This window comes from Gasterosteus aculeatus, chromosome 12 (genome assembly GCF_964276395.1).
Source record: "Gasterosteus aculeatus chromosome 12, fGasAcu3.hap1.1, whole genome shotgun sequence".
Classification (NCBI taxonomy): domain Eukaryota; kingdom Metazoa; phylum Chordata; class Actinopteri; order Perciformes; family Gasterosteidae; genus Gasterosteus; species Gasterosteus aculeatus.
The window spans coordinates 21,170,642-21,191,121 of NC_135700.1; the positions used below are offsets into that span (position 1 = coordinate 21,170,642).

The 20,480-nt window shown below is 50.5% G+C and overlaps 1 protein-coding gene across 39 annotated transcripts in view; it reads left to right on the forward strand.

Annotated features, from left to right (window-relative positions):
- Window positions 1-20,480, forward strand: part of neo1a (neogenin 1a) — a 110,898-nt gene that overhangs the window by 87,928 nt on the left and 2,490 nt on the right. For 4 of the 39 annotated variants that reach the window (XM_078085694.1, XM_078085710.1, XM_040201015.2 and 1 more), the window contains 21 exons: window positions 177-411; window positions 1,284-1,438; window positions 2,779-2,927; window positions 4,095-4,233; window positions 4,489-4,538; window positions 6,570-6,714; window positions 8,301-8,411; window positions 8,495-8,689; window positions 9,610-9,705; window positions 12,064-12,287; window positions 14,109-14,247; window positions 15,394-15,501; window positions 16,107-16,301; window positions 16,629-16,661; window positions 16,817-16,885; window positions 17,006-17,135; window positions 17,266-17,510; window positions 17,905-17,997; window positions 18,277-18,447; window positions 19,175-19,462; window positions 19,971-20,107. In XM_078085694.1, the coding sequence (XP_077941820.1) occupies window positions 177-411; window positions 1,284-1,438; window positions 2,779-2,927; window positions 4,095-4,233; window positions 4,489-4,538; window positions 6,570-6,714; window positions 8,301-8,411; window positions 8,495-8,689; window positions 9,610-9,705; window positions 12,064-12,287; window positions 14,109-14,247; window positions 15,394-15,501; window positions 16,107-16,301; window positions 16,629-16,661; window positions 16,817-16,885; window positions 17,006-17,135; window positions 17,266-17,510; window positions 17,905-17,997; window positions 18,277-18,447; window positions 19,175-19,462; window positions 19,971-20,107 (3,107 nt within the window). The remainder of the gene's footprint in view (window positions 1-176; window positions 412-1,283; window positions 1,439-2,778; window positions 2,928-4,094; window positions 4,234-4,488; window positions 4,539-6,569; window positions 6,715-8,300; window positions 8,412-8,494; window positions 8,690-9,609; window positions 9,706-12,063; window positions 12,288-14,108; window positions 14,248-15,393; window positions 15,502-16,106; window positions 16,302-16,628; window positions 16,662-16,816; window positions 16,886-17,005; window positions 17,136-17,265; window positions 17,511-17,904; window positions 17,998-18,276; window positions 18,448-19,174; window positions 19,463-19,970; window positions 20,108-20,480) is intronic. The other 35 variants (XM_078085703.1, XM_078085734.1, XM_078085702.1 and 32 more) reach the window with 19 other exon arrangements.

Sequence of the window (20,480 nt, forward strand, 5' to 3'; positions counted from 1 at the left end):
TGTTTCCTTCCTTTCTTCCGTTTCACTGTCATTTCCATTTCACCTCCTCCATCCCCCCCCCCCCCTGTGGATGTCCTATGCTGCCACTGTCTCCTGCACCCCCCCCCTCCCTCTCGCTGCACCCACCTCGCCATCCCTCTCTCTCCCTCCCCCCCCCCCCCCCTTCCGACCCAAAGATGTAGCCCTGCCCTCTTTTCCTCCCCCCTCACTGACTCCTAACACTGCTGACCATGTAACGCCAGGCTCCAGAGGGGCAGCCCGTCCGGCGGGGCCCGCCCCCTCGCCCCCCCGCGACGTCGTGGCCTCCCTGGTTTCCACCCGTTTCATCAAGCTGACGTGGCGCCCGCCAGCCGAGCCCCACGGAGACGAGTTGACCTTCTCTGTTTTCTACAGCCAGGAGGGAACCAGCAGGTACTCCTCGCACTGGACGGTAGTACTGCCGTACACACACACCCACACACACGATACTACTACACAAGAGTACTCGTATGCGGGTCTCTGACGACGCTGCAAATATCTTATTAAAGCAGTTAAAGTGGTAAATAATTAAAAGCAAACTTCCTTCCTCCAAGGATTACCTCTGCAAGTATCAACAAAATATTTCATTCCAAACTCTTTTTACTTTTTTTTTTCTTTTTTTTTTTTAAAGTGGCTCTTGAGAGGATTTACTGAGTGTCTGAGAATTAGATTTAGGAAGCCGGGAGGTTTTTCTACAATATCTCCTCAGTGTTTGGGGGCATTTTTTTGTCTCTTATTTTCACAAGTGGCCGAATACATGAAAAGGCTTTTACTTGCCAGTGCGAGAGCTCAGGATGCAAATGAGTGCATAACTATCTGTGCAAATGCACAGAGCGCACACGCAACATCTACACAAAACCAGCAGGGCTGCACATGCGCTTCCTCTCCTTTTCTGCTGTAGGATGTAATGTTCGCTCAGCGGCTGAGGGCTATTTTTCCAGCATTCCATGCGAATGTGTGAATCTTTAATCGGATCAATGCGAATGCTGATTGATTGTCTTTGCGTTTTGGACAAAACCAGCCAGACGTTAAACCCGACACCTGGGGAAGATTCCTTGGATCTTAAAACAATTCTTCTTTTTTTTGGGTGGGGGGGGGGGATGGAAAGGAGGCAAATATGCACACTTGTTCTATTATCAAATGAACAAGTACAGTACAATACACATTATATAACTAAGTTATGTACCCTACTGTAAATGGAAGACTGACGTTATTAACAGGCCTGTTTCTGTGCGTGTGTGTGTCTGTGTGCGCGCGCACGTCAGGGAGCGAGTAGTGAACACCAGCCGTCCAGGAGAGATGCAGGTCACCATCCAGAACCTCATGCCAGACACCAAATATCGCTTCAGGGTCGTGGCCCACAACGGCAACGGCCAGGGGGAGAGCTCCGCAGCGCTCAAAGTGGCCACCCAGGCTGAAGGTAAGGACACACACACACACACACACACACACACACACACACACACACAGGTTCTTTTATATGTGCTCAGGAAACAGGACACGTAAACATGAAGCCGGGTTGCAGCCAGGTTGTTGGAAACGCGCTCACGCTGGCACGCCGGTGCAAACAGGATGCACTCGGAAAAACCAGCGCGAAAAATAAACGTTCACACAAACAAATATTCCCTCGCAAACAGCGTGCGCTCACTTCAAACAGAGGCAGCACACACACACACACACACACACACGGAGGAGGAGGACGCCGTTTCGCCGTGGCAGACCACCCAGCTCAGTGTTTTCTTCCTATAAGCCCCTTCTTGTTTATGCCCCAACATTTACTGTGTAATCCCTGTGTGTGTCTGTTTGTGTGTCTTTGAGCTTTTCCTACCTGAGTAAGGAATGAAGTGTAGTATCTCCCCCCTCACCCGCCCCCCTCCCCCTCCCTCCCCATCCCGTCTCCACAAAGACGCTTTGCAGAAGCTCACTAGGAGGCTTTGAGGTGAGGAGAGAGTCGCTGAGGGGACGAAGGGGTTTCTCCTCTTCTTCCTTTCTCTTTGTGTTCGGCCGCCTCGACACACATTTGAGAAGTGCTGCGACGGGGATTTCCCCGCACGCCGTCAAGGGGGGCGCGGGCGGGGGGGGGGTCGCCTCACCTCGGCCACAGCTCTGTCTCTGTCACTTTGTAGGTCAGCCGCCGTCTCGCTGCCTGCGCCCTTGGTTGGAGGACGGACGGACCGGCTCTCACTCACACACACACACACACACACACACACACACACACAGACGGCACGTTGATGCTCTGCCAGCAGGCGCCCAGACGCCCGCGGGGGGGAAAGCGGCGAGGACGCAGTAAATCTCTGTCGTGGACGCTCCGTTAGCGGGGGGGGGGACATGCTACGAATAGAGCTTAAACTTCTGACCCGGCCCCTCAGTGCCAGACACGTGCACGCGGCGCTGCAGCGTCTCCTCAGAGACGGGCTACACACAGACACACACACACACACACACACATACGCAGACACACACACACACGCAGACAAGACGTATGTGGCAGAGACGAATATATCACCTTGTGTAAACTAACCGCCTTATTCTGAATAAAGCGAATAAGTCACAACTTATTGAATCGTTCCGTGTCCTCCGACGCTGACGAATGTTAAACGCTTAAAATATGGAATCTTCACTACACGGCACCGAGTGTAGAGGGAGACTGGACGCTGCTGCCCTCCCCTGTCTCCCTTTGGAATAGGTTCTGGTGCCTCGCTGGAGCTCCGGGTGAAACAAGATGCTTTTAATGATCTCTCCTCTCTCCCGCTTCAGTGCAAGTCCCCGGCCCCGCCCCCAACCTGCAGGCGGCGTCCAACTCGCCCACCTCCGTCTCTCTCAGCTGGGACAAACCGCTCACCGGCAACGGAGAGATGCTCACCTACAAGTTGTACTACACGGACAAAAGCTTTGGCAGCGAGCAGGTAGGCCTCATTTCGTCATGGGACAGTGGGACAGGAACACGCAGTTGGCGTCGTCGTCATCGCGGTTAGACCCCGTAACAGGAGAAGCGCCGCGTGCGGGCTGGCTTTTGCACGGTTCATTAGATCCGAACGAATGTGACTGCGTGTAAAGCTGCGACGAGGCGAGTCGTTTGCTCCAAAAAAAAAAAAAAAAAGCAAACACACAAGCGCCGAGTCGCTGTCTTGTGCCGGAATGGAGTTCTGCTCGTCGCGTATCGAGTCAGCCCCAACAGTAGCAGTTTGCCAGCCAGTGAGGCATTAAAAAGCCTTTAATATGATAATGGACCAAACGCCAGCCGGGCCCCACCGAGTAATGATGCCTGGGCTCCCTGGAGGAGAGAGCCGGAGATGAGGTGAAAAAGGCAAGAGATGTGCAGAGGGATGGAGAGGAGAGGAAGTGAAGGAGCAGAGTTGAAGCCAGAAAGCTGCGGCGCTCAAAGGTCGTGAAATATTTAAAGGCCAGTGGGGCGGGAGGGGAGGGGGGGGGGGCAAGTCGGGGGCGACCCGCGATGCATCTTCAGCCGCATCACCGGCCGGGAAGGGGGGTCACCTCGGGAAGCGAGATTTGATTTCCAGTTGTCGTTTTACTCCAAATGTCACAATCCGGAGAGCCGGATGCAAATTAGCGTAAAGTAATTGGCCACGTGCAGGTTTGTGATCACAGACGGGATAATTAGATTCTCAGTGGAAGATGACATTTTATACGGGATTACAAACAGGGAGGTCGCCGCCATGAAGGCAGGCGTCGCGCTTTGGTGGCTTCGCCATGTTTGAGAAATTGATTGGTTAGAAAATCTGCTAAAAAAAATTCAACATGTGAGTCGTGAAATCGGATCTATGTTTTGTCTTTTTTTTGCATGTAATACCCCCCCCGCCCCCAAAAATGTGATTTGATAAGAAATCTCACATTCAATTGTAAGTGGACACATTTATTAACATATATTTAGCCAAATCTGAGGCGTGTGGGATGTTCGGAAGATGTTAGCCAGCCCCCACTGACGTTCCCGCACAGTAGTTCAGCCACCTGACGAAGCCATAGCTGGAATATTTCCGCCCGGCTGTCCGAAGGCAAAGCAAACCTGCAGAAATATTCTAGGCAGCTTAAAAACGGTGTTTTGTTGCTTGCAGGACGTGGACGTGGACGCTCAGTCCTACGCCATGACGGGGCTGAAGAAGAACACGGAGTACAGCTTCCGCGTTGTGGCCAACAACCAGCACGGCCCGGGCGTCTCCACCGACGACATCGTCGTCCGCACGTTGTCCGACGGTCAGTTGGTGGATGGAGAGACGAGCTCGTTTTAACAACACTGTCATGTTGTGTTTATAACGCATTTTTCAGTCTAAATGTTTCCGGGGCTGTAGAGCAGCGCCGGTATTGATCCTTATAGCGCAAAGTGGTATCAAAGTGCTTGTTCACAAACTCCCACAAAACGCCCACTATTTATCATCAAAACGTGTTAGTATCTTAATTTATTTATTTATCTAGCCTAATTGTGTGTGTTTGTTTCCTTGTGTTACACAGTACCAAGTGCTCCTCCTCAAAACCTCACCGTGGAGGTCCAGAACTCAAAGGTAAGAGTCCGGTTCCCCGTGCAGCCGCTTTCAAAGGCGCCTTTGCGAATCCCGGTGCGGCTCGAACAACGAGAGCGATCGGCTAAGGGGGGGGGCGGCTGGTTAAGAGGGTGTGCGAACCCTCATCGATCCTCCCGTCGGCAGGAGACCCGCCTGTCAGAAGGTTTTCTCCTCCGTGTCCATCTCCATCTTTGCCGCGGAAACAATCTGTAGGCAAACCAGATGTGAACGGTTTAAATCTCATCCAAATGAAGCCAGTTAAAACGGACGTGTAGGTGCCCTTTAACCCTACGCGTGACACGTCACCGCTTATTGATGATGTTTAAAGCCATCCCTTTTGTTGGAGACCTGTTAGAAACCATTTTTATAGAATAAATCTGCAGCACATTTGTGTGAAGGGGACATTTTGTTTATCGAGATTGAATAACTGGACCCCATTTCTCCCGGCCCGGGCAGACTCCTCGCCGCGTCTTACCCTCTAAGGGTCTATCGCAATTAAAACGCACGGCGAGTTGTTGTGTGACGCCCGTGATTGGATAACCCTGCTGAGGCCTCACGGCAGGCTCCTGATTACAACAGGAAGTTGGTCCACCTTCCTCTTTGACCTGCTGCTTGTTTACTTCCACCCGAGTGACGGATTCAATTTGACTAAGAAAAATAAAGATGTTTCTCACCCGGGAGACACGACGTGCAAAGTGAGACGAAGACGGGGAGAAGCTCGGGCCGCCCGCGTTGACTACAAAAGCGGCGGCCAGACAAGAACTGTCAAACCAAACGAAGAAGCAGAAGAAAAGCTGGTAGACAATCCTATCTCACACCCCCAGCTTGAGTGAGAACCGGCCCCCCGTGGCGGGGGGGACTTCGCTGACGTTGAGTGTGAAATGAAGAGGAGAGGCTCTGTGGAAAGGACAGCGTACATCCAGCTGTCCCTCCCCCGAACACACCTGCACACGCCCCGACTCCAGCTGTGGAGCAAACATCTGGCGTCCTTTGTTCCTAATCACTTAGTGAATTAAATCATCTATTTCTCGCCCCCCCCCCCCCCCCGATGTCATTGTGTTTGATTCTGGATGTAAACGTTCGTAATTATGGTTCAAGTACATTGATACAAAGCATTCTTACAGCGAGCTGCTGGATACACGCAGACAAATGGAACTAGGGGGGGGACCAATTAATTATCATGCATTCCACACACCCGTCTATGTCAGATGAGAACCGCACATCTTTCACCTGCGGCGCACCCTGGAAATCCTGTTTGTGCGATCTTGTAACGCGCATTCTTTCCCCCCCCCACACTTCTGGCATCTTCTCACTGTGGTTTTTCCAAAAGTCAATTAAAGAGGTTTCCATGATTAATGGGAGGAGGAGAAAAAAAAATAACGAGTCGGGACCGAAAGTGTAATAAGAAAAATGGAATAATTGAACACACTTAACACAAATTTAATTTGCGCAATTCCCTCGGCTGTGTGTGTGCGTGTGTTCGTGCCCTACATGTATTCAGGCTTTTGTGCATCAGTGTGACAGTGGAGAAGCGTTAATCAACCCCCCCCCCCACCCCCTCCCCCCCTGCACGCTGGGATACCCCCCCGCCTCCCCCCACCTCTCGCTTTAAACACACAAACACAAGACTCGGATGCACAAATCCCACAACGGCGGCACGCAGCCCTGCATCCATCACTCTGCCTCAGACTCTCTCCAGGGTTTCCCCCGCCACACGAGCGCACCCCCGTCCCCGTCCCCCATCCCCCCCCCCCCCCCCCTCATCCGGACACCCTTCTGTTATTCGTGCCTTTATGTCCTCCTCCGGTGCCGGTCTGCACTGCGTCAGCGAGGCTCAGAGGAGCGGCACCCTCCCATCTGCACCGCTGTGAGAAGGCGAGGGGGGCGGGGGGGGGGTTTAATGTGACGATAGCACAGAGGCCGAGGTGCGTGGGAAGGTGTGTGAGGATAAGCCGTGGGGTCACCGTCACGCCGGCGCTTCCACGTGTGCTGAACGTTGATTTTAATTTATTTGTCTCTGTCCTCCCTCAGAGCATCATGCTGCGGTGGCAGCCCCCGCCCCTCAGCGGCCAGAACGGGGAGATCACCAGCTACAAGATCCGATACCGGAAAGGATACCGCAGGAGCGAAGCAGCCGAGGTCACCGCGGGCACCCAGCTTGTAAAGCTCATTGACGGTAAAGGGAACGGAAACCTTTTTGTCCTCCTTTGCAGGCAGCCTGGTTTTCCCCTGCAATGTAAACGTGCTGCATTTCATTACTGCGCGTGTCCGTGGAGAAGACACTTCTCAGTTCGTGCACAGAACCGACTCAGAAACTTAAGAGACCCGTCAGAGTTGCCGTTTGGCGTCTGCAAGTGTGTTTGTTTAGTCGGCGTCTGCGTTTCATCTTCACATGGCGTTCACATCTCCCACTGTACCCGGACAAAATGCTCCCAACCCACCAGAGACCCACAGCAAAGGTGATTAATATTGGATGTCGTCTCGGCAGCTTCCAAGTGGCCTCACGCTGTGTGCAAGCATCAAAGAGAATACACACTGCGAAAGGGATTTTTCAGAAAGAAAATGTCGGTTCAAAAGCATTTAGAGCGAGATGTTGTAGCCTTGGAGGCACGGATAGTTAGGCAGGCGTGTAGTGTGCAAATGGGACAATATGAAGATGATGCAAAATGTATCAGCAAATTAGCGAAAATGTCGAGACTCGCCGAGCGTTACTTTTTACACTTTTCGTTTTAGACGCTTCTTAATGGAAGATAAAACATATCAACTAGAGGTGGGAGACGTATCTGAATCAGTTCCATCATATTCAGCGGAGAAGAAAGCTAATTTCACCACAGGAACACAAATTTGATTATTTCCCTGGCCGGTTTATTGATTCCCCCCCCTGTAAATTGTGCAAAGAAATATCGGCATCGGTTTAAAACATTTGTGCTTTCAAAATATTTATTGCGTCTGCAACCCCCCCCCCCCCTCCCCGATGTGGAGAGCACATGTCAGTTAGCTGATACAATAAGTGCATTCAACCACAGGGATACAAACTCGGAAGAGAAAGTGCAATTTCATCAAATAAGCCAATTTACACCTTGCTATAAATAAGAGCCATTATAAGTACAACTTAGGTGCTACAATGTGTTAGTGTTTTAGTGGAGGTAGAGTGTGAAGAGGTGTGTCTTTAGTCTGAAGATGTGAAGGCTCTCTGCGGTCCTGGTGTCTTCAGAGAGCTCGTTCCACCATTTCGGCGCAAGGACAGCGAAGAGTGGAGATCTAGTCGAGTGTTTTGCTCTCAGTGAGGGAGGAAGGAGCAGTTTTATCAGATGCAGAGCGGAGAGTGCGGGTCGGGATGTAAGCTGGACCCGATCCATTCACAGCATGGTACGTGAGCACTAGTGTTTAGAACTGGATGAGGGCAGCCACCGGTAGCCAGTGAAGAGAGCGGAGGAGTGGAGCAGTGTGGGAGAATTTAGGAAGGTTGAAGACCAGTCGAGCTGCTGCGTTCTGAATGAGCTGCAGAGGTCGATTGGCGGTGGCAGGGAGACCAGCCAGGAGGGAGTTGCAGTAGTCCAGGCGGGAGATGACAAGAGCCTGAATCAGTACCTGGGCAGCCTTCTGAGTGAGAAGGGGACGTATTCTCCTGATGTTTTAGAGTATCTACAGGATTAGTCAGGTCCTGCGTAGGAGAATATCTCCCCGGATAGAGAACTAGTTCAGTCTTTGTAGTTTTGTAAAGAGAGTTCTTCTAAATCCCCGTCCTCTGAATGTCTCCAGGGCTGGAGCGCGGCACGGAGTACTCCTTCCGGGTGTCGGCCATGACGGTGAACGGCACTGGACCGGCCACCGAGTGGACCGCGGCAGAGACGTTCGAGAGCGACCTGGACGGTAAAAAACAAACAAAAAAAACACCCGGTTCGCGCTGAGAGAGGCCGCGCTTCACGCTGACCACCGCGTTCTCCGTCCCGCAGAGTCCCGCGTCCCGGACCAGCCCAGCTCGCTCCACGTCCGCCCGCTGGTCAGCAGCATCGTGGTGAGCTGGACGCCGCCGGAGAACCAGGACATCGTGGTGCGCGGCTACAGCATCGGCTACGGCATCGGGAGCCCCCACACGCAGACCATCAAGGTGGACTACAAGCAGCGCTACTACACCATCGAGAACCTCGGTAGGAGCACGTTCCTTTCGCGGGGATGTTCGTTGGATCTCCCAGAGGGAAAAAAACCCGGCAACACGCGTTCACAATCAAAGCGGGGCTTTTTACAAATGGCACCTTTTTGCGATGCTAACGAGTCCTTGGGGCCGAATTAGTCTCGGCCCGAAATGTCGGGATTTAGAAAAATTACAATTTTTGTCCTGCGAAAAATGCAGCCGACTGGTTCTTTGACATTATAATTACGAATGAGCAAACATAAGCCCGCACACAATAATAAGCGATTCATGTGCGCCTCATAGCGAGGAGCCGCAGAATTAATGAGATCATCTAAGCCGCTAATTACACACGTTGGCCTAATGGAGACGCAGCTAATTGAAGGTCAAACATTGTTTTTGGTGATTTTAATACCTTCCGGCATCAAAGCGGGAGACACATCGTGCAAATGTTCCGCAGGGTCTCCTGGTGCGTCAGCGCTGTTTGTCTGCGTAGGATGAGTCGAAAATGTTGAGAGACTGGAGCGAATTACTGAGAGCACTGACTTCTAAATTTAATTCCAGGACTCACTCGTCTCAGGAACGAGCCCGCGGTTTCTCTCCTGTTGAGCACATGTCTTATTTTTGTTCCCACTGCGTTCATAACGCAGGTCGAGCTCTGTGGCGGTTTATTTGTTAATTGCACAATCACTTCAACAGCCGCAATCAAAGAGTGGGAAGCGAGCTAAAGGATGATCTTAGGAAATGAAGAGCAAAGTGCCTTTAGCTGCATAACTGAAGCCTCCATTGCATCCACACCAAGAGGAAGCATCGTGTTCGGATGTTCATCTGGAGTCAATTATGAGTCAAGAGTCTCGGGAGTTTGGGCTCCATTAGTCTCCCTCACCACGCTGTGTCCTTACCTCTCTCTCCCTCTCTCTCTCTCTCTCTCTCTCTCAGACCCCAGCTCCCACTACGTCATCACCCTGAAGGCCTACAACAACATGGGCGAGGGGATTCCCGTGTACGAGAGCGCCAACACCCGTCCGCAGTCCGGTACGAACGGCGACGCGTCTCCTCGGTCACCCGGAAAACACGATTTCCCTTTTTTTTTTTTTTTTTTACATTCTTAAGGCCGGCGCGTGCTTCTGCGTTTGCGTCTGCGTCGTTGCGTCGACGCACTCGTTTCAAATCGTGGTTCATGCGTGTGTTGCAGAGCGATTCACCGCCAGAACAACAGGCGGAGTGACGTGTTTTTGTTGAAGACGACCCAGAGAGTCACGTCTATTTATTTATTTGTTTGTTTATTTATCACAGACTTTATTGCCCCGTGCATCGCTACTGCTGCTTTTCATCGCGGGCACATTTGTCCCGTATTTTCCTCCACAACTTTGTGCACCTCTCGACCGGCAAACCGGCGTTTGCGGCGATCTCCCTCCGTGAATCCAACCCGCTTCTACAACCCGCCAATGACGGCTTGTATAAGCGCTCATATTTACGCATTTCTTCCGACAAAAGTTCTTAAATCTGCTCCGTTCTCTCGCAAACATTCTTCGTTTCGATAATGGCGGTATCGTGCTGTGAAAGCGGAAACGTGAGACTCCGTAAAGGACGTAGTTAGCGGACCAATCGCAGCCTGGTGCGCCGCGGGAGGCTCGCGTCGCTTTCGACGCGAGCCTAGAAAAATGGCTCGTAGTGATGGGGAGTTCGGATCTTTTTACCGAATCGGTTCTTTGAATCTCGTAAAATTTGCCCTCTTTGTGACCTGAGATCATTATCTGGCGGAACGTTGAGCTCTGTCCTTCACGGCTCCCGGCACACTTTTTTTTTTCATTTAAATACCCTCGTATTTCGCCTTTAGATTAGCGGGTTGTCAGGAGCCGCATATGTTGATGGAACAGAAATCACACGACAGGAATATTACATATTACTGCGTTTGGTGCTCATCCACTTATATTTACGCCGCGTTTCATTCAGTTTTAGACTCGACGCCGATCACGATCCAATGACCCAATTCAGCACGAAAACTTCTTTCCGCCTGAGATCCACGAGTCGCTTGAGTCAATTAGAAGTAGAAGTCGAGTGTTTGACATGTGACTTTAAAGTGTGGAAACGGAGCCGGTTCGGCGGCCCGCTCGCTGAGTTCACACGGGTTTGTGTGCCGGTGTCAGAAGGCAGCCAGCCCCGGGCACCCTGGGGTGTCCCAGAATGTGGTCTGCGCCCGCCTCCTCTACCATCCAGCCTCCCGCCCCCTCGCTCCGCCTTGATCGCCCCGCTTTGTCTCCGCCGAGAGAGAGAGAGGGGCGGGATGCTGGCTGACATGAATCGTGTCAACGCACTTCGATGGATGGGGGGGGAGTTGGGGGGGTTAACGCTGTCATGCTGTACACTTCTCTCTATGAAGCTCTCTCTTCTCCACCCCCCCCCGACTCACACACACACACACACACACACACACGGAGACCCCCCGTGGTGCTCTTGGCAACCCTTCGTCAGATCCCAACGTTTCTTCTCCAAGCAGAACCAAAGCCCACCACCGTCGCCTGCTGCCGGGTCCTGCGGGGCGCGTTTCCCTTCCTGCCAGTTTGTTCAAGTCTGAATAAAAAAGACGAGCTGACCTACATAGCACTTTTACTTTTGGAGAAGAGAAAAAATTTAATAGAAAAAAAACTGTCGGGGGGGGGGGAGAAAACTTTATGAACTTTGGTTGAGAGAGCGCTCGGCTGGATATGTTATCAAAGTGTCACACACACACACACACACACACACACACACACACCAGAGCCGCCATTTCTTCCTGACCGTCCTCTCCTCTTACTTCAAGCCCCGGTATTGTTTTTTTTCAAGGACAAACGGCAGCGTTTTGCCGCTACTTTGCATATCGTGAAACGTTCCTGCGCATTCAGCGGCCTTTTCTTTATCCACTTTGCATGGAAGTGTTTGCGAAAGGCTCCGTGACGTAAAACAAGCGCGTTTCAGTATTTTGCCCCTCTGAAAGGAGTCGGCTGTAGGATTGTGGGTATGCTTTCAGCCTAGCTTTTCCATTCACTGTAATCTTTTCTCATGAATAGTGCGCCTCTGTCTTGCATAGTGCTGCAGTAGCTATTGATAGAACGGCACATAATGCACACTTCTATAGCCGAGCCTGTAGCTTTGTCTTGTTGTAGAGGTCTGTTTCTGTTTTTCTAATAGAATCTTCTCTCTTTCTCTTCACCCCTCCCAATCCCATCGTCTTCGCATTCACCTTTTTTTTCCCCCCTCCTCCCTCCCATTTTAACTCATTAACCGTATTCTCTCCTGTTCTTTTCCTCCCGCCCTGCATCCTGTTTCAAATCCCCCGTCCTAAACCGCCACGCTTCTCCTCATGTTTTAATTCTTTGGTCATTTTAATTTTGCGTGCGTGCATGCCCGCAGACCTCGATGTTGACCCGTACGAACTCTCCCATGCTCCATACACCCCAGTACCAGACCCCTCCCCCATGATGCCGCCCGTGGGCGTTCAGGCCTCCGTGCTGACGCACGACACCATCAAGGTGACCTGGGCCGACAACTCGCTGCCCAAGAACCAAAAGATCACCGATAACCGCTTCTACACGGTGCGCTGGAAGACCAACATCCCCGCCAACACCAAAGTCAAGGTGAGAGAGTCTCCTGGTTTCCCGTCGGCATCTGAAATTCTGACTGTTTGTTTATTTATAAAGACGCCCCGGTTTTTCTATTGGATTAGCTCTGTGCTTTTGAGCCAGAACCTGCTTCACTCAGTTATCATTGAGTCGTTTTAGTGCTGTGGGGCTCTGTGCTTCCCTTCACGCCGCCCGCACTTACCACAGAGGTTTTCAGATGTGCTGAGCTCTAAAAAAAAAAGGTAAAAAAAGAAATAAAAAGTGTTGATATTTAAGAAAGTATTCCCAAGGCAGCTCCCGATGTGCCGCATGAAGCTGGTGTTTCATTCAGAATCTCTTTTCTTTCTTCTTTTGACGCACTGTAGAGAGAAGTAACTTCGACTCACAGGATCAATGCAACAGAACTTAATCAAATCAAATTCAGATATTTACAAAATACGAACAGTTGCCAATCATGATAATACGGGCTTAAAGGTTGAAGGTTCTCTGACATGTTTTCTGTAGATATTGTGGTTTAATTAAACTCTCGTTATGGACTACGTCGTTATAGCTTCTTTTTCATATACTATAATATACATACTAAGGACTATTTTTTTTATTCATTTAAGTTATGTTGCTTAAGGTTTCTCTCCTGGTAAATTTGGCAGCACATGCAGTAAAAATACTTTCATGTGAATCCAACACAAGAGATTTTATGCTGCTTACTCTTTGAGTAGTTAAATATAGCCAGAATATCCGTGTGTGTGTGTGTGTGTGTGTGTTCATGGCCGCATGCATGTATGCAAACCAATGACCGCGCAGAGCCCCGATTAAAGGCCCACGTTTGCTAATAAATGATTCAACAAGGACAAGATGAACTAAGAACCAGAAAAATGAGTCTGTAGATCTGCATTCTCCAAGACACACACACACACACACACACGCGCAGTCAGACTCGCACACAGATACTCAGCAGTCAAGTGTTGCCGCTCGATGCTTGAATTGGTTTTGATTCTCTCGCTGTGGCAGTAATTAAAGAGTTCCACAGGCTCATTATGTTTCTGTCCCATTAACCAACTTCAATACGTTAACAAGTCTGTCAGCTCTTTTTCCATCAGTGGATTCTTCGCTGTGGATTTCCGTCCTCCGTACGTTGGTTATCTTCTCCCCACACAGACATAATGCCGCTGTTCATCACGTCCTCCCTCTCTGCTCTCTCGGAGCGAGTCCAGCCAGACGAGCTCGTGCATTATTGACGGGACGTGGTTCTTAAGAGCCGAGTGTTTGCGCTCTTCCTGTCCCACTGCCCTCTGTTTGACAGCCTCCACCCCCTCCCACCCCCTCCCCTTATTCCTCCCTCTCCCCCCGCAGCTCGCACCGTTACACCGAGGCCCGTTACCAGGCCTCCTCTGTAACAACCTGCTGTTACTTTTTTTTGTTGTAGTTTTTAAATGTTTTATATCAAATAGAAAAAATAAGAAAAATTGATTCTGAGTTTACGACGCCTGCCAGGTTGTTTCCCAGGAGTTGCCGCCTTACGAGGCTTAAGGGAAAATAATCGTTGTTGGGCGGCGGGGCAACTGGACCTGAGCTCAAACTGAGACCGCAGCTCCTCCGAGGCCACAACCTCATCCCGATGCCTTCAGGGTCTGCTCGTGTTAATGAGCGGTCAATTAGTCCTTTTAGACAAAATGTATCACAGTTATACATTTAAAAATAATGAATATATAATACAATACTTGGATTCCTTTGAACTCTCATCAACTCATCATAGTTGTCTGGATTAAATCCGCCCCCACAAATAAAACAAGGCGAACGTCGTGTTTACGGGATGTGTTCTCGCCTGTTTCTCCCCAGACGGCCAACGCCACCAGCCTGAGCCACATGGTGACCGGCCTGAAGCCCAACACGCTCTACGAGTTCTCCGTCATGGTCACCAAAGGGCGGCGCTCCAGCACGTGGAGCATGACTGCACAGGGCACCACCTTTGAAACCAGTAGGCGCAAATGCACACACACACACACACACACACACACACACACACACACAGCCGCACACTTAAACATGGACATAAACGAGATGCAGAAACACACAACGTAGACATCGTCACATAAAGACGTGAAGCCAGATGTCCAGTGTTGCGGGCCCCTGTCTTTTTACTTTTTGCAGCCCAAATGGAAGGAGAGGACACACCTTTGGAAAGTCAAGCTGTCACTGCACTTTATTACGTAACCTATATAAAGTCAAAGGTATTTATCAATAGATCTCGCACTAACTGCAAGTGAAGCTGAAAGAAACCCTGCGGCAAACTTGGTGATTGAAGGATAATAATTTGAACGCCGCTCCGTTGTTCATCATCGAGAGCGAAACTAACCCACACAGAATGTGCAAATGGCCGAATCAGGAATCAGTAATAATGATAAGAATGCAACGACCCTTTTCTGAGTTAAAGCAAATGACTCGTTTACATGTTTCTCTTGATTTGCAGAGCGTCTCAGCCTGAGGGGCAAAACAAGACCTGACTCGTTTATTCAAGCTCATGATACAAAATACACTTGGTTCCTTGTTCTTCTCCTCATTTATTGCTTTATTACTGTTGAACTTCACGTGACCTCCGAGGGACGGCGGTGAATGTTTAGTCTCTCTCTGCTAAACTACATAAATTGAGTGTATTGGTGTTTAAATGACTGAGTGCTTTTTTAAATCCGCCTGTATTTAAATGCACTCTGTAATCCCGGAGTGTTTGTTTAGACTGCAAATTAATGCAGATCCCAAAGTCTCCGAGCACAAACCTCAGTGCAAGTTGTAACTGTTGAACTTAAAGTGGTCTCGCAATAAAAACGAAAGCTTATTTTCTTGAAGCGGACATTTTCTTTTTACAAGACGAGAAGAACAATTTTTCTTTTATTATTTCTACCCAGCCGGGGGTTTGTTTCACAAGTGTACCAGTGGATTGTTATCTACAAAGTCATAAACACACACGTAATGAACCTCGGGTCAACATGGAGATGCAAAGGAGGCTCATGCACGAACAACAAATGCGTGACCGGTCTACACAAGCAAAAACACACACAGCGTACTCACAATGTGTGATGATGTTGAATTTGAAACATCTTAACTCCCCTCCCCCCTCCTCCCACAGCTCCCAGCTCGTCCCCGAAAGACGTGACCGTGGTGAGCAAAGAGAACAAGCCTCGCACCATCATAGTCAACTGGCAGCCTCCCTCTGAAGCCAATGGGAAGATCACCGGTGAGTCCGCACGTGTCTCTCGCGTGCATTGAGGCCTCGCAGATTCATCCGGATTAAGGTTCAGCCTCCCGCTTCCTCCAACAAGCCGGCGTGTTTCGGACTTCTGACCCGTTCACTGCTTTAAACGGCTCCCCACTAAAGTACAAATGGTCCGTCCCTAAACTTTGAGTTGTCAGGCTTTTAATGCGTAAGAGGTCAGAGAGGAGTCATAAAATCATTTACCGCAAAGAGATGTTATGCATTGAATTATATTAATAAACTGTGATACGTGAATTTGAAGAAATAAGACTAAAACATTTTGGTTGGTGTTTGTTTTTTCTGCATTAAAGCCACTGAATCCCCTCAAATATATCTATATTTTGCTATGTATTTAGTTAGTTTCGGAGTTTTGGAGGGATAAGCTGTAGAGATCTCTGCCGACCCCCCGACTTTGTGACACTCATCTTGTGACCCTCAAAGCGCAAAAAAAGAAACATTTGAAAAACTAGAACTGAGATAATCTCAAAATAATCCACCTACTTTGTTGGAAGAACGTTTGCGTTGGAACTGAAGTAAAACCGTCCCCTTTTAACATGTCTGCCCCCCTCTTTGGAACCCGTTTGCAGGCTACATCATCTACTACAGCACAGACGTCAACGCCGAGGTCCACGACTGGGTAATTGAACCAGTGGTGGGCAACCGCCTGACCCACCAGATCCAGGACCTGACGCTGGACACCACCTACTACTTCAAGATCCAGGCCCGCAACTCCAAGGGCATGGGGCCCATGTCCGAGGCCGTCCACTTCCGCACCCCAAAGAGTACGTTGGGTGGAGAACGGGGCGATCGAGGCTCCCTCCCTCTCGAAAAGACGTTATTGGCTTTGCAAGTGATTCTTCTGTCATCCAGGATGTTTGGCTGTGTGTAGATAACGTTTGTATCTTTACACAGACGCTTTGCTCCTAATGTCACCTCGCCTGTGTCCGTAGTTCACTCTCGCTGGCCTCCAGATCCTCTGGTTTTGCCTCCCTCCCCTCTCCCCTACCCTCCCTCTCGCTTTGTCTCCCGTCTCCCACGCGGCTCTTTTCGGCTAACCTGTTTTTGCTCTTTATTGTCTCTCCCTCCCTGCTCTCCTTTGGCCTGTTAAGCCGAGTCCTCTGACAAAATGGCTAATGACCAAGGTAAACTTTCTCTTTCACTCGCTGACTCTGCAGGTCTGTCGTCTGTCCGTGCTCTTAGAAACGCTCAGATTATTCCGCGTTCCGTCTGTACGTTGCACAGCGGATTGTGGAAACGCGCGTGGAAAGTTAATCATCTTTCTTCCCTTTTGAATCAGCCTCAAATCTTCCACCCAAACCGGGGCCTCCAGGCAACTCGCATCCCCAGGACCCCGGAACGGCTGTCGGTAAGAGGCACCTTCTCCCCCCCCCACAACCCCCTGCCCCACCCCCGCCGCCTGAAATCTGTCTCTTTTCCAACGTATCGGTTCTGATCGAGTGTCTCTCCTCTCGGGGGGGCGAATCAGGGGTCGGAGGCAACGGCGAAAGTCACATCCTGGTCATCGTCATCATCATCTCCGTGGGGGCCTTCACCATCATCGTGGTGGTGGTCGGGGCCTTCCTGTGCACGCGGCGCACCACGTCCCACCAGAAAAAGTAAAAGGGCCTCGACCCTCTTTTTTTCTTTTTTTTTTCGTCTCACCCTTCTAACTCTCACCTCCCCCACCCCGCCTCCCCCACGAACGAGGGTCAGTCTCTCACCTCGGCCTCCCGTGTTCTCCCGCAGAAAGCGGGCGGCCTCCAAGTCGTCCAACGGCTCCCACAAGTACAAGGGGAACTCCAAAGACCTGAAGCCCCCGGACCTGTGGATCCACCACGAGCGGCTGGAGCTGAAACCCATGGACAAGTCGCCGGATCCCAACCCGGTGATGACCGAGACGCCCATCCCCCGCACCTCGCAGGACATCACGCCGGCCGACGCCGGCCTGGACGGCAACCCCCACCTGCAGCAGCGCCGCAACTCCTACCGCGGTCAGTCGATTTTTTTAAGTTGGGAGCTTGACTGAGAGGGCAGTTATTTTTGAGGCGGGGAATGTGTCGGGGTCCCCGGGTCAGAGGACTTTTGCTGGGGGGGATTTGTTTCATTTGTGTTTGCTCACGCACAAACATTTCATGCTCTTCATACATAACGTCTGATCACTTAACGCCGCGAGCACCTGCTGCCGATTGGATGACTTCCAGTGCCGTGAATCCCCCTCGGTTTAATGAGTTCACGGCTGAGAGCATGACGACGATGAGGCAATTAGAAAAACCCGATGACACAAAACTAACGAAGGATCCGGAGGTCTGAAGACGGGTTTTTCGCACAGAAAAACCGAGTAGCGCCTCTTGATTCTGATTGGCTGGTTTCCACCGCACCTTTCAGGCCACGAGTCAGAGGACAGCATGTCGGCACTAGCAGCCCGACGAGGGATGAGGCCTAAAATGATGATGCCTTTTGACGCGCAGCCGCCCCAGCGTAAGTGTGTGTTTGTGCGAATGTGTGTGTGAGGGATACCTGAGGTTATGCATAATATTATAGCAAACCATTTTCAAATGCACGTCGTACTGTTGTTTGTCTGATCATGGGAACCAATTCAAGTCATGATTCTAGATATTCATTGTTATAGGACAGAGAATAGTTGTGCGTGTGTTTATCACAGGGAACTGCATGCATGTGTGTGTCTCATCAGCAATACATGCACGTCCTTCATCAGTATTTCAGCCTGTGTGTCTGTGTGTCCATTTCCATTCACAGCCGTGATTAGCGCTCACCCCATCCATTCCCTCGATAACCATCACCACTATTATCACATGGGCAGCCTGGCGGCGCCGACGCGCAGCTACCTCTACCACCAGGGCGGCGGGCACCCGCGCCCGCACGCCTGCGCCACCCCCGTCTCCCATCTAGAGAGGGTGGAGTCCACAGGTGAGACACTTCTGCCACCTGCTGGACGGGCGGCGGCCGCTCGCGTTCCTCCGTTGGCTCGTCGGCCGCTCGTTGGATTTTTCCCGAGCTGCTGACAACTTTTCTCTGAGCTCCCTGCCGCCTGATCGGCTCTTCTTCTTCTCACCTCAGCTTCAGCCTCAGGGCGAAGCAAACGTTACCAGTCAGACGTGCCAATGATTTAATTCTGCTGTTGGGTTGAAGCTGAAGGCTCTAATTCACAGTTGACAAAAGATGTGGATTGCTGTTTTAATGGTTGCTTGATTGTTTTGTGAGTTAAAAATAATGAGAGTGGCTGTAGAGGTTATCCTAAATTAATAAATGAGTAACTGTGATGCTGGAAATTAAACCTCAAATCTAGTTTGATGGGAACAGATATATTGACAACGTTATCAATCATCATAACATACTGTAACTGCATTTCAGGGATTATTTTTGTCATCAAATAATCTGTCAGGCCGAGCTGGTTCATTGAAATCTTCTCCAAAAATACAACATTTTGCAAATATATTTACATTTGAGGAGCTGCAACTATTTATTTGGCTTTTTTATTTTTTTACTACTTAAACACTGTCTTGTTTCCGCCCTAGAGGCTTGTAAACTTTTGTAAATAGTGGAAGAAACATGTAACAAAAGTGAGGAAACACTGCTGCAAAGTAGTAAACCCATCTGCCCCCCCCCCCACACACACACTCTCCCCCTCTTCCAGAGTCGGTGAGGAATGCCCCCAGCTCGGAGCCCCTCCCAGCAGCCACCACCTCCTCCCAGGTCTCCTGCCCCTCGGAGATCATGGTGGACCCCGAGGGCAGCTACCACGGCTCCACCACCACCGAGGAGGAGGCCAGCTACTCCGGCAACCTGCCCCCCCACCGCTCGGCCCACCCGCACGCCCACGCCCACCCGCTCAAGAGCTTCGGCGTGCCCGCCATCGCCGCCCCCGGCCACCCGGCGTACGAGTCGCCCGCCCTGCCCAGCACCCCGCTGCTGGCTCAGACCGGTGAGCAGACACACACACACACACACACACACTGTGTTCTGTCTGTGGGTTGATACACACCTGATGTGTTGGTGGGTTACTTATGCAGCAGGACGATGCATGAGTGTCACATTCCATTGTTGGTTTTGCACTTTTCATCCGACTTTGTTGATGAAACTTTAGGGAACTTTCTTTTTTTTCTTGGGCTTTTAATACTACGTAGGTTGTGCACAAATATTTTATCTGGGGAGGACATTTATTTATTTATTTGTTGTGTTTTATTGTGTTGATTTTACTGTACAGCACCTTGGGAACCTTTGCGTTCATTTTAACCGTGCTTTAAAAATAAATTGGATTGAAACAAATCAAACCTAGTTTGAAAAAGGTCTTTGAGACAAAAACTCATTTTTTTTTACGGATGAATCTGGCCCAGTCGGGGGGGGAAAGGGACTCTGGGCTCTCGTCTTCATTCTCCATTTCACTCTCGCCCGCCGCCCTTGCTGACTGACTGTGCGTTTGTCACGTTCAGGGGCCCCCACTCACCCCCATGTTGTTAAAACAGCCTCTATCGGAACCCTAGGGAGGACACGGACACCGATGGTGGTCACGGTGCCCAACGCCCCCGATGTGCCCGAGACCAGCAAGATGCTGGAAGATGTCGACAGCGTGAGTACACCCCCCCCCCCACCCCCCCCACCCCCACGCCGATGCAGTCGTGATGGTGGTGAATGTTTTGATATTAAAGTCCTGTCTGTTACAATCGCGCAATCCGTCCGTGTTTCCTTCGGGCACTGGATTGTTCGGTTACTTTGCACTGGACGCTGGTTTTAACCACATTTTCTGTGTGTTCTCTCTCTCTCTCAATTATTCTGTCCAACTTCAATCTCACCGTTTCTCGCCGGCTGGCTTTTGATCAACTCATTTAACTTCTAACGCCTGATCTTAACGCAACTCATGCCTGGAATGTTTTTTTCCCCTGATTGGCCGTCGACATCCGGCTTCTCTTTGGAATGTTTTGCTTTCGTCTGCTTTTTGTTGT